At 38.5% G+C, this 12,520-nt stretch overlaps 1 protein-coding gene across 8 annotated transcripts in view; it reads left to right on the plus strand.

Moving 5' to 3' along the window:
* Window positions 1-12,520, plus strand: part of KCNMA1 (potassium calcium-activated channel subfamily M alpha 1) — a gene marked incomplete at its 3' end in the record, with an annotated part of 525,005 nt that overhangs the window by 358,005 nt on the left and 154,480 nt on the right. For all 8 annotated transcript variants that reach the window (XM_082002432.1, XM_082002434.1, XM_082002435.1 and 5 more), the window contains 3 exons: window positions 5,093-5,203; window positions 8,632-8,737; window positions 10,171-10,253. In XM_082002432.1, coding sequence (XP_081858558.1) covers window positions 5,093-5,203; window positions 8,632-8,737; window positions 10,171-10,253 — 300 coding nt within the window. The remainder of the gene's footprint in view (window positions 1-5,092; window positions 5,204-8,631; window positions 8,738-10,170; window positions 10,254-12,520) is intronic.

Genomic DNA, 12,520 nt, shown 5'->3' on the forward strand with positions numbered 1-12,520 from the left:
AAATAAGAGAGAGACACATAAGCACATGCATAAAGTTTTCACTTAATTGAACTGAATTAATTGAATCTTGAGCAATGTTAGGTAAATGATGAAAAGCACAAGCAGCTAGAAATGTGCTGTAAACTGCTATATTTAAAGAATGCATACCATTAATAGATAAACAAGAAGACCATATGCACAGTCTCTGTTGACATTTACTGACTCTTCTTAAGAAGAAAAAGTGACTAAGACCCATCTTTTGTTGAGGAAAACCAGTTAGATTTTGCAAGAACCTGTTTCCTTCAACCACAGCATCCTGCTACTGGTATAGAAAGAAAGAATTTAGATGGCTAATAGATGAACGCATGATCAGAACACTAAGCAGAAATACCATAAAGAGATTTCTGCATATGTGTTTAATATAAATCTTATAGTTTTATAGAGACATCTAGATCAATATGCGCCACACTTCATTTAGTTACTTGACAAGTGCACACCATGTATTCAACTGAATGCTGAACAGAATTATGTATTTATTAACTTTGATTTATTATGCCAGACTAGTTAGAATGAGTTTTTTTCAAGTTCTTTATACTTGTTCCAATAAAACGGATATAATTTCTTTCAAAATAAACATGCAAAAGATTTGCCTTTTGTATTCTGTCCTCTGAAGGAAGAACCATGCAAAGGTCCTTTTTGAAGAATCCTATTCAGAGTGGATCTGTTTTCATTTACAGTGCTGTTTACATGGATTAAGTGTGTGTTCTCAATTATCTCATGTCGGAATTCTAGATGTTTTAGTTTTTCCTTATTTCATTTGTTGCTTCCTGAAACTGCTTGTATCTGTGGTAACTTTGGAGCTTTTATCACCATTCTTTTTTACTTTATAAGAAGCTAGTCTATTTTTAGCAAATGCATCGTTATGTCAATACTTGAGTGGGAAAAAATTTAGGCACTGTAGAGAATTTCAACTGTGTAGAATCACAGTTGAAATCAACTGTGTAGAACTGTACTAATTTTTTTTTTTAAACTGACTAATTTGATCACTGTAATTAATTTTGAGAATGATAAGTACATATGGGAGAGAATGGATCAGTCTGGCTTTATTGACAGAATATGGCTCCTGGTAAGCTTTTGATTTTCTGTAAAAGAATCTTTTTGCAGCGTCACAATCGTGTAATGTGGATTCCCATTGGTATATTAAACAAAAAACCCGTGTCACCTGTGATACACGGTACCAATGACAACTATTACTTAACAGAAACCTTAGTCCCCCTAAATATTTATCAGCAATATAAAGGTCCGAATTCCTGAATTGTAGTTGTCAGTATTGTAAGGGAATTTCTAAATTTCATTTTAAAAATGAAAAAAAAATTGGAAATCATAATAATTTATCTGAATACTGTATTATTTTTGAGGTTTTTCATAAACAAAAGCTTAATGCAGAGGTTAGACTTTTCTGTTGTCCCCAAAAGTATTAGTATAATATTTTCCTACCAACCAACTCTGTCTGAAAGCAAAAGATACCCAGTATGTTGGCTTTGCTTAAAGTCTTGGTGCATGGAAAAAAATGGATGTTACATGGGAAAGGAATGGTTATTGGGACAAACAGTGGAAGTTATAAATCTTCAAATCATATAGAGGACAGATTGGAACAATATAAGCTTTCCAAGTTTTCTTAAATAATGTACCTAATAACTCTCTCTGGGCAAGTAGGAAATCTGTTTTTAATTTCTTCTACTTCTAAGTAAAAATATAATTTATGTTACAAGGACATTTTTTGTGGAACTTTTCAAGCAAAAATTAATGCAAGTATCTCATCAGAAAACATTGTTTGAAAGCCAGGAATTTTTGTTGCAATCACTGCTCAGGATGCTGTCTTGCACTATTTAAGAATAGCAAAGAAGAGAGGAATAGAACACATCCAGACCCAAACCAGAGTGCTAAAATGAAACCATGGTGCAGATGCCTTCTGACACTTCCAAAAGAATCAGTCCTGATGCTCAAATGCAGGAGTAGTTGACATCTAAATGTTGTAATTTCACTGGAGCAGATTGATACGAAACCCTACTGAATGAGAATCTTAACAGGATTGAATTATTGTACCAAATGCACCGGCTTTTAGCAGGAAGCTTTTGGAGTAGATAACCTCTGGACATCTTTTCCTGCCTGAATTATCTTATAATCTTATGATCCTATGAAAATTTTTTATGCAGTAATTTGGGTTGCACACTCTGTCTGGATTGTAGTTTTTCTCTCAGTTTACCCGTATTTTCAAAATGTGGGCTCTAATTAATGACAGAAAAGAACCCATATGAAGTGAAATCTCCCAAGGAGGAAGTAAATTTTCTGCACAGGAATGCTGTGCAGTACAAGAGCATTCAGGAAGAGACCCTGGTAAATCTAATAGCACAGGATCTGTACAAAGCAGTTGCCTACAAGAAGAAATTTTTTCTATTATTTGTTATATCTATTAAAATAATGCATTAACTATGCAAATGGAAAGTTTAATTTCTTAATTTGTAATAGCTGAAAACCTTTAGAAAAATAATACCTGTAGTTTAAAATTAGTCATCTTCGAAAATGTGTACAGACAGTATAAGGAATATAAGTGAATATTTTTAGCTGCTGTTTATCATTTTGTTTGGCCTCCTATGCGGTTTTTGATGCTAGATGGTTTTACACTCAGGAAAAGTGCTGAACACCACTAGACAGCTAGAACTTCCCAATATGTTAGTGTATCAAACACAGTCTGTTCAGAATTTAGATCTAGTAAACTACTGAGATTTTAAACATCTCTTCAGAATCTGAACTTTTCCTGAGGTTTTCCATTTACATTGATTTATTGGATGGCGATTCATCCATTTCACGGGGAGTGAATCTTAATGCTTGAAATAATATTTTACCCTTCTGTGTTGAAGGTTATTATCCTAACCTAACTGTGAGTGCAGTAACACATGCACACATGGTGCTGGCAGCGCAGGCAATTGCCCACTAGGGAAACTGAGGAAGAGTGCTTCTGAAGCGGGGAATATAGGCATGCTTTTATCCACTACAGAGGCTGCTGCAAAGTCTGCCAAGCTGCCAAAGATCCCAGAGGAATCCTCTTAAGGACACTTTGCACCAAAAAAGGATGAGCTAATACATTTTATGTCTTGTTTTCTGATACTGTGCTTACCACCTCATAAAACAGGAAAGGTCTAACTCAGGGAGTTTTGTGGTTTTAAGTGTTTGCAGCCTGAGAACTCACTGCTCTGTGCACTTACTGCACCAAAAACTTAGGTTAAAATTGAGCAAAATCTTACTGGAGCCAAAGCAGACACCCTGGATAACTAGTTTAGCAATAGAAGTTCATAGTATTGAGTCCTATGTTCAATACAAACCAACATGATCAGTCTCTCATATAAACATATATTCCTTGCCTGTTAAAAAGAAGGAAACCATTGAAATTTTTGACTGCTATTTCTAACATTACATCTGAGTCCTGCTGATGTCACTAAAGACTCATGCAAAAGGAGTGTTTGAGTTTATTATATTTCTAAATAAGGCTTTAAAAATGTGTTATGCCGTTTATAAAAGTAGTAGTAGTAGAACAAAATCATAAAGTGTGCCGGACAGGTATAATAGTTTAGTGTGTTTGGCTGTTTTAGTGACCATCTGAACCGCTGCAAAAGTAACTGTACCTGGTGGTGATATTCACTGTGTGATTCATATTACTGATTTATTCTTTGTTCTGCATAATTATCCATTTTCCAATGAGTTCTATGCACTTTTCACACACATTTCATCAAGCATCAAATTATGAAGCAAGAACAGACTCCTATTATAGCCCATTACATAAGGGATCATTGCTGCCACCTCTTATTTGTTGTTTCCAGCCAATGAGGTTTCTGGATTACTGAGTTTTCCACAGAACAATTATGAAGTAGGTGAAACTTGGTTGGTCTACTTGTTACCCTTGGAATGACTTTGCTTCACATTTGGCAGTTCAAGTGCCAAATAATGAAATTGTGTGTTTGTAGCGTTTGTGCATAGCCTATATAACTGTAATGAAATTGACTTTCTGTTAGTTCAGGAATTGTATCTATACCACCTTGTCTGTCTTCCTGACTTCTGTGAGCAATGTGGTAATTGGAACTATTAGCAACAGGCATACCAAAATCACCATCTGTCTTAAACCCATGACAGTAATGGAAGCCAAGGTTGAGTTTATTCCATGAAGGAAATTGTGAGACAATGCAAGATATTCTAATCACAAATTTTTGGAGTTTGCTTTAAAATAATAAAGGAGCAAAGATGCCTTAAGTCAGGAAGAGTGCAATTTCCTAGGCTTTTTCTTCAGCCTCTTGGAATTTAACGATGTAGAATTCAAGAATGGGTATGTAGGTATATATTGTGCTTCCATCTTGCGTGGTCAGATACATCTATTAATAGAAATGTGAAGCCGTAGAAACATTTGTGATATCACAGTCTGTGCAAACTTTGATTTTCTAAGCAATCCATTGCAATAGTGCAAAAAATAATGATTTCTTATTGTAAAGCACTCTCCTTGTAGGAGTTATGTTAGGAAAAAGATTTCTTTTTTACTGCTTATGGCCTATAATTGGCAAGCTTTGCACTGCCTTCGTTGGCGTGTCTGCTTTCAACATAGAAAAGTATTGAATCATTTTAGGGAGATTTGCTGTCTCATTATGTCATAAACCAGAAATTTAAACAGTAAATCTCGGTAGAGGAGGTAAAGATGTGGAGACAGATGTGTGAAATAAAGAACTTTGAATAACGCATAAAATAAAGATTTTGAAAGGGACTGGTTAATACAGTGTATAAACATAGATATAAATGATGCCACTTACTGTTAAATGTGTAATACAACTTGGCCAAATGGTTTGTTAACAGTGGTCTTTTCAAGTGAGAGTATATATGTATTTGCAGTTGCAAAGCACCTTTTGGAACTGATGTTTTCCTTCCCTGACTTCATGGAAGAGGATCTAGAGAAACATCAAGAAGAGACTAATACTCTTTTTTGGGCAATAAATTCTAATTTCCTTCTTTGCTTTATTCCTTCCTCGTTTTATCTTCTTTGAAAGATTAACTCTGTTTTTTTCTGTAACAGGCACATAGTTGTCTGTGGTCACATAACACTTGAAAGTGTGTCCAACTTCCTGAAGGACTTCCTGCACAAGGATAGGGATGATGTCAACGTAGAAATCGTCTTTCTGCATAAGTGAGTAATCTTTCAAAAATAGACTTATCATCTGTTACTAAGCCTCATTAAATTAAGCCATATCTTTCTGGGGAAGATACAGGATCTTTTCATCTCCAAATAACTGTATAATTAATGTTTGCAATAACTTTTGTTAACAATGTATTTTGAAAAAAAGAGTTGTTTTCTGTAATTTTTTTTATAATCCATTGCTAAGCATAGGTGTTTCAAGCTGGCAGACTTCAAACCCAATCATGTCAATTGTGAGGTAGATAGCTGAACAGATAGTTGATGTGAGAATAGAATTATGAAATAAAAAATACTGAAATTCTAATAAATGGATACAAGAATTTTCTTTAGTGGCAAATATTTCTAGTGAAACTAGCAAAAAATCATAAGATCAGTAAAATTAGTGAAAAATACTGTATGTCATATGGCGTTATGCTCTCTGAAAATACATTTTCATCTTTGCTTTCACTAGGACAAAATGCTGATTTCATACTGCAAAATATTTATAAAAAGACAAATGTAGGTGCAGGTGTAGAATCATAGAATCATTTAGGTTGGAAAAGACCTTTAAGACCATGAAGCCCAATCATTAACCTAGCACTGCCAAATCCACCGCTAAACTATGTCCCTAAGCACCACATCTACACGTCTTTTAAATACTTCCAGGGATGGTGACTTAACCACTTACCTGGGAGCCTGTTCCGATGCTTGGCAACCCTTTTGGTAAAGAAATTTTTCCTAATATCCAATCTAAAACTCTCCTGGAGCAAGTTGAGACTCTTCTTATCCTATCGCTTGTTACTTGAGAGAAGAGACCAAAGATGAGACCAACACCCACCTCATTACAACCTCCTTTAATGTAGCTGTGGAGAGTAGTGTGTCGTCTCCTTTTTTCCAGACTAAGCAATCCCACTCCTCATAAGACTTATTCTCCAGACCCTTGACCAGCTTCGTTGACATTCTTTGGACAGGTTCTAGCACCTCAATGTTTTTTTGTAGTGAGTGGCCTAAAAATTAACATGTTATTCAAGATGTGGCCTCACCAGTGCCACTCACTTCCCTACTCGTGCTTTCCCTTTTTGCTGGCCACACTATTGCTGATACAGACCAGGACATTGTTGGCCGCCTTGGCCACCTGGGCACACTGCTGGCTCATGTTCAGCTGGCTGCAGACCAGCACCCCCAGGTCCTTTTCTGCCAGGCAGCTCTCCAGCCACTCCTCCCCAAGCCTGTTGCGTTGCATGGGGTTGTTGTGACCGAAGTGCAGGACCCAGCACTTAGCTTTGTTGAACCTCATACAGCTGGCCTCAGCCAATTGATCCAGCCTGTCCAGATCCCTCTGCAGAGCTTTCCTACCCTCAGTCAGATCAACACTTCCACCCAACTTGGTGTCATCTGCAAACTTACTGAGGGTGCACTTGATCCCCTTGTCCAGATCATTGATGAAGATATTAAACAGAGCTGGCCCCAATACTGAGCCCTGGGGAACACCACTTGTGACTGGCCGCCATCTCAATTTAACTCTGTTCACCTTTGGGCCCGACCATTCAGCCAGTTTTTTTACCCAGTGAGAAGTACACACATCCAAGCCATGAGCAGACAGTTTCTCCAGGAGAATGCTGTGGGAGACAGTGTGAAAGGCTTTACTGAAGTCTAGGTAGACAACATCCACAGCCTTTCTCTCATCCGCTAGGTGGGTCACCTTGTCATAGAAGGAGATCAAGTTAGTCAAACAGGACCTGCCTTTCATAAATCCATGCCAACTGGACCTGATCACTTGCTTGTCCTGTACATTCCACATGATGGTCAGCTGCTCCATAACCTTCCTGTGCACCGTGGTCAGACTGAGAGGCCTGTAGTTCCCCAGATGTTCCTTCTGGCCCTTCTTATGTATGGGCATCACGTTTGTTAACTTCGAGTCAATTGGGACCTCCCTAGTTAGCAAGGACTGCTGATAAATGATTGAAAGTTGCTTGATGAGCACTGCCACCAGCTCCTTCAGTAGAAGCTCTGTCAGCTTCCTCATTGAGTTTTAATATAAATGAGATGCATTACTTTGCAGATATAGTGAAGATAGAAAAGAAATTCTTGTCACAGTGATAATTAGTACTGCTCTTCTAACCGTATATACATATAGTATGTATACATACACATAGTCTCTTTCATTTTTCTGATGTGGGGTTTGGAAAGCTGTCTTAAGGTGGTTGCTGTTTGTTGCAGACTCTGCATTGCCTGTAGTACGACACCAAATAGGCATGCCTGCAGGAGAAGCTGCTAGAAATGTCCATGTGCTAGAGAGAGAGGCAGTATGAAAGGTCTTTTCTGCTCTGGAATAGAATCTGTTTAGAAGTGTTGCAAGCCATGAACGAGTAATATTTTTGCATTTGGCAGCAAGTTCTGTACTTTCCTTGTCAAGGAAAATTACTAAAAAGGAAGCTGAAAATCTAAGAATCAGCAGCACTTGCACAATTCTTTTCTCTAGTCCTTTCAAACTGAACTAAAGATGATATCCTCAGGTAACTACATTGCTTGTTTCCCCTCCCTAAGTAATAACAAGAACTGACTGTCAGAGGAAAGCAGAGATCTAGATTTCCGCAGTGAAAATGCATGGTGATAGGAATCAGGGAACTGCATATGCACTTGAAGAGAGTTTATCACCTGGCTACTTCTTTGTGCTGGCTTTTTTCTGTACCTTCACAAACAAATATTTGCATATATCTATTCTATTTTCATATTGAATTTAACATCTGGCATGACAAAGATCTCATATACTTACTATGTAGCTATTAAATGCCTTCTGTTTTAATGAGTGGCATCAGAAAAGGTATCTATGAGATCGGTGCCACATTATATAATAGTGATCCATTTAATTTTTTTTGTTTATGGCAAAATGAAATGACACAGCAAGTCACAGCATAATTATGTTTAATTGTAGCTCATACAGGCCAGAGGGTTCCATACAGGGTTCCATTTCTAGCCTTTAGTGATTTTGCATTGAGCTTTCTTATTGTTGCAATCAGAAATTTGACAATGCAATCACCAATTGCAAACAATTGCAATCACCAATTTGACAATGGTGGGGACATGCAAAGGATGATTATCCTACTGGGCAATTTCTGAGGAGAATGCTGTCTGAGGAAGTTTTCAGATGTTTGCACCAATTCTCGATTCGCATCTGTGAGAAGGTGACAAATGATGAACGTGCAGAGTAGCACAGTGAAGTGGGCCAGAAGGTCTGTAAATAGAAGTAAGGAAGCAAAAGCAGTATAGTAGTTCTCTTATAAGTACTGCACATTGTTTCCACACGACAGGAAAAGCATCGACAGGAGTCTGAACACCTAAAATAACTAAATGGGCTGGTTTGCAAATGAAGGAAATGGGGCAGTTACGGAAATTGAGTTCTCATTTGCTCTTGTGTTTTCTTCCTCTTCCCAATGCAGTATCTCCCCTAACCTTGAGCTGGAAGCTCTTTTTAAACGACACTTCACTCAGGTGGAATTTTATCAGGGTTCAGTCCTTAATCCCCATGACCTGGCAAGAGTGAAGGTAACAGCTCTGTTGTTCTGTGTTCCTGCTAATTGACTTTTTTTTAAAGTACTTATTGCATTATTTTCAAAAAAAACAGTAAAGCTTCTCTTCATGTAACCCCAAAAGATTGCTTTTCCATCTCTATTAGCTTGCCTAATAAATTATTATATCTATCATTATAAACCTTGATTTCTCTATCTCTTTAGACCTTCAAAGCTGCAGTAAACCTATGACTTAAGATACATTGTCTACCATTCCATTGATCTCTATGAATTTTTCATTGGGGTTTAGTTCAAGACTCTATTTTACATTAACATTTGGTATAATAGAACATTGTCTTACAGTAAATGCTTAAAATGCTATTGTCTTACCTTCATCAGAACAATTAGAAAATAATTTTTCACCTGTCAAACCCATTTTCTATTGTCTAGAATCCTGGAAAAAAAAAAGATATTTGGTAGCTAAAATGAGATGGTTTTATTGTCTAGAATTCTCTGTGGTTTTGTACTCAAAGGAAAGCATGAAGCTTAAATAAAAAAGTGGCAAGCTGTCAGATACAGCATTAACTCTTTTATGTTTCTAGGTCAGGGTTTTTTTGTTGTTGTTTTGGTTTGTTTTTTGGTTTTTTTTTTTTGTTGTTGTTGTTTTTTAATGGAATCTAAACCGGCTATTTAAGCCATTAAGCCAATAATATTTTAGTGCAATGCTAACACTTTCTGGAGTATTAATCATGTCCTTTGTTCATTTTGGCTGCAGAAATTGCTTCACTGTTTGTAGCCCAACACAACAGTGTTTCAGTTCATCAGAACAAAATGTTCTAATTATGACCATAAAATTGTGTCTTGGTATTTTATGTTCTGTATGGCACCCTTTGTCTTGGTATACACTGAAAAATACTTTTGTCATCTGCTTTGAGTTAAAGAGAGCTAAGATTTGCATGAACATAGAGGTCTTGTGAACAGATCAGTTCTCTTCCTCATGCTTTCTAGAACTGGTGTTCAGACTCTAAATCATCAGTTCAGCTGCCTCTTCCTGTCTCTAATAGGAAGGGACTTAAATTCCCAAACAAAGCTGCAGGACTTGTGGGAGCACTGTACTGATGTAACAGGAACTTCCTATGGATTTAGGGGTCAACGTTTCAGTATCTGGTTACAAATGATATGTCCATTAACACCTTCATGCTTTAGCTGATACAACGTAAGAGTCAATAGTTGAACTGCTGACTTGGGCTGAGGCTCTTAAGCAAGTTTCAAGAAGTTGCTTTGTGTATAGGAGAACTGCTATCATGACTGATGTTGTCACGATAGCCTTGTAATGCTTTTGATTAGTAGTATTAAGAACTGACATTCACACTCATGATGGCAGTGTTGGATTCCCTAATACTTTATGATGAAAGAAGAGCTGGAAAGAAAGATTGCTATTTATGTTTGCTTTTTTCTTTGGTGTCTCAGATAGAGTCAGCAGATGCGTGCCTAATCCTTGCCAATAAATACTGCGCTGACCCAGATGCTGAAGATGCCTCCAATATTATGAGGTAAACTCAATAGTTTTTAATAGTTTTTTTTGTTCTTAACTCTGATTAGCTAACTTCTGGTATCCAGATAGGCTATAACCACACACAGCTTCATTGTTGATCTGTTGCACTTGAAGAACATTGCAGGAGATTTTTAGGGGACAAGTTACAAGGTTGTCTTAAAAGTTCAGAGATGAGGATACCCTAAATTCCTGCCTAAACTGTTTTAATTTAGCTGCGTTAGAGTGTGTCAAAAGAGACATTTGGAGCACAAGCTTTGATACTCTTAGCATTTTTGCAGGAGCTAGGGTTGAAGTATTCATAGCTGAACGCGGTCCCGATAGAAATGTGAGGAAAGGGAACGAAGTTATATTGTTGCAACAGTATTACCTGAGTGCATGTGCTGCATGGACTGGTGTTAATGACGGGACAGAAGGACCCTTAATCGCTTCACACCTCATTGCTTCTTGGTATTATTTGGTTCTACAAGTATTTATGCTGCTTGGGGGAAAGCAAAGTACACACTTCATGATGGTAATGATATAGTTGTCTCCTAGCTCCATCCTCTTTTTTTACACTGAAGACCAAACATTGCTTAACTTGATTGACAAGGCACTTAGCCCATTAGGGACCACCAGATCTTGTCCTGCTTTCCTCCTTTTATTCTCTGGAGGAAGAAGATGAAAGTCAGTCAGTAGATGGCAGCTAGAATTTCAACAAAGCTAAGCTGTAAGATTTTTTGTGTTTTGTTCATACAACTCTAGTTTTAATGAGAACAGTCTATCCTTTTAAAAAATAAAATGTCAGTGATTTGTTAAAAATTCTCTATCATAGAATTGGCCAGTGTTACGAACCAATTTTACTGGCCTGTCAGATGTTTGCATGCTGTGAATACAAGGGGAGAAATAAAAAAAAAATAAAATAATAAAAAAAAATAGCTCTTCCAGAAGACATTCACTGGGTGCAAAAGATTTGACTCTCTGTGGAAGGTACAGGGCTTAAATATGCTTAATTTAATTTTCCAAACATGCTTTTGAGTTCATTGCAAGAAACTATTTTGACGTTAATCATGTAAATACATTAATCACAGAATCATTGAGGTTGGAAAAGGCTTTTAAGATCATCAAGTCCAACCATCAACCCAACACCACCATGCCCACTAAGCCATCTCCTGAAATGCCATGTGTACACGTTTTTTGAACACTTCCAGCGATGGTGACTGCACCACCTCCCTGGGCAGCCTGTTCCAATGTTTGACCACCCTCTCAGTAAAGACATTTTTCCTAATATTTCAGGTAATTGTAGAGAGCGATAAGGTCTCCCCTCAGCCTCCTCTTCTCCAGACTGAACAACCCCAGTTCCCTCAGCCGCTCCTCATAGGACTTATTCTCTAGACCCCCTCATCATCATCATGCCCTTCTCTGGACATGTTCTAGCAACTCAATGTCCTTCTTGTAGTGAGGGGCCCAAAACTGAACACAAGATTTGAGGTGTGGCCTCACCAGTGCCGAGTACAGGGGCACGATCACTTCCCTGCTCCTGTTGGCCACACTATTTCTGATACAGGCCAGGACGCTGTTGGCCACCTGGGCACACTGCCGGCTCATGTTCAGCCGGCTGTCAACCAGCACCCCCAGGTCCTTTTCCACCGGGCAGCTCTCCAGCCACTCCTCCCCAAGCCTGTAGCACTGCATGGGGTTGTTGTGACCCGGGTGCAGGACCCTGCACTTGGCCTTATTAAACCTCATACAATTGACCTTGGCTCATCTATCCAGACTGTCCAGATCCCTCTGCAGACCCTTCCTGTAGCTCAACGCTCCCGCCCAACTTGGTGTCATCTGCAAACTTACTGAGGGAACACTCGATTCCCTCATCCAGATCATCAATAAAGATATTAAACAAGACCAGCCCCAGAACCGAACCCTGGGGAACACTGCTTGTGACTGGCCGTCAGCTGGATTTAACTCCATTTACCACAACTCTCTGGGCTTGGCCATCCAGCCAGTTCTTTACCCAGCTCTTTACCTCTCTAAGCCACGAGCCACCAGTTTCTCCAGGTGAATGCTGTGGGAGACGCTGTCAAAGGCTCTACTAAAGTCCAGGTAGACAACATCCACAGCCTTTTCCTCATCCAATGGGTGGGTCACCTTGTCAGAGAAGGAGATGAGGTTGGTCAAGCAGGACCTGCCTTTCATGAACCCATGCTGGCTGGGCCTGATCCCTTGGTTGTCCTGCACATGCTCTGTGAGCGCCCTCAGGATGAACCTCTGCATAATCTTCCCTGGTAC

Source organism: Phaethon aethereus, assembly GCF_964289735.1.
Source record: "Phaethon aethereus genome assembly, chromosome: 7".
Lineage (NCBI taxonomy): Eukaryota > Metazoa > Chordata > Aves > Phaethontiformes > Phaethontidae > Phaethon > Phaethon aethereus.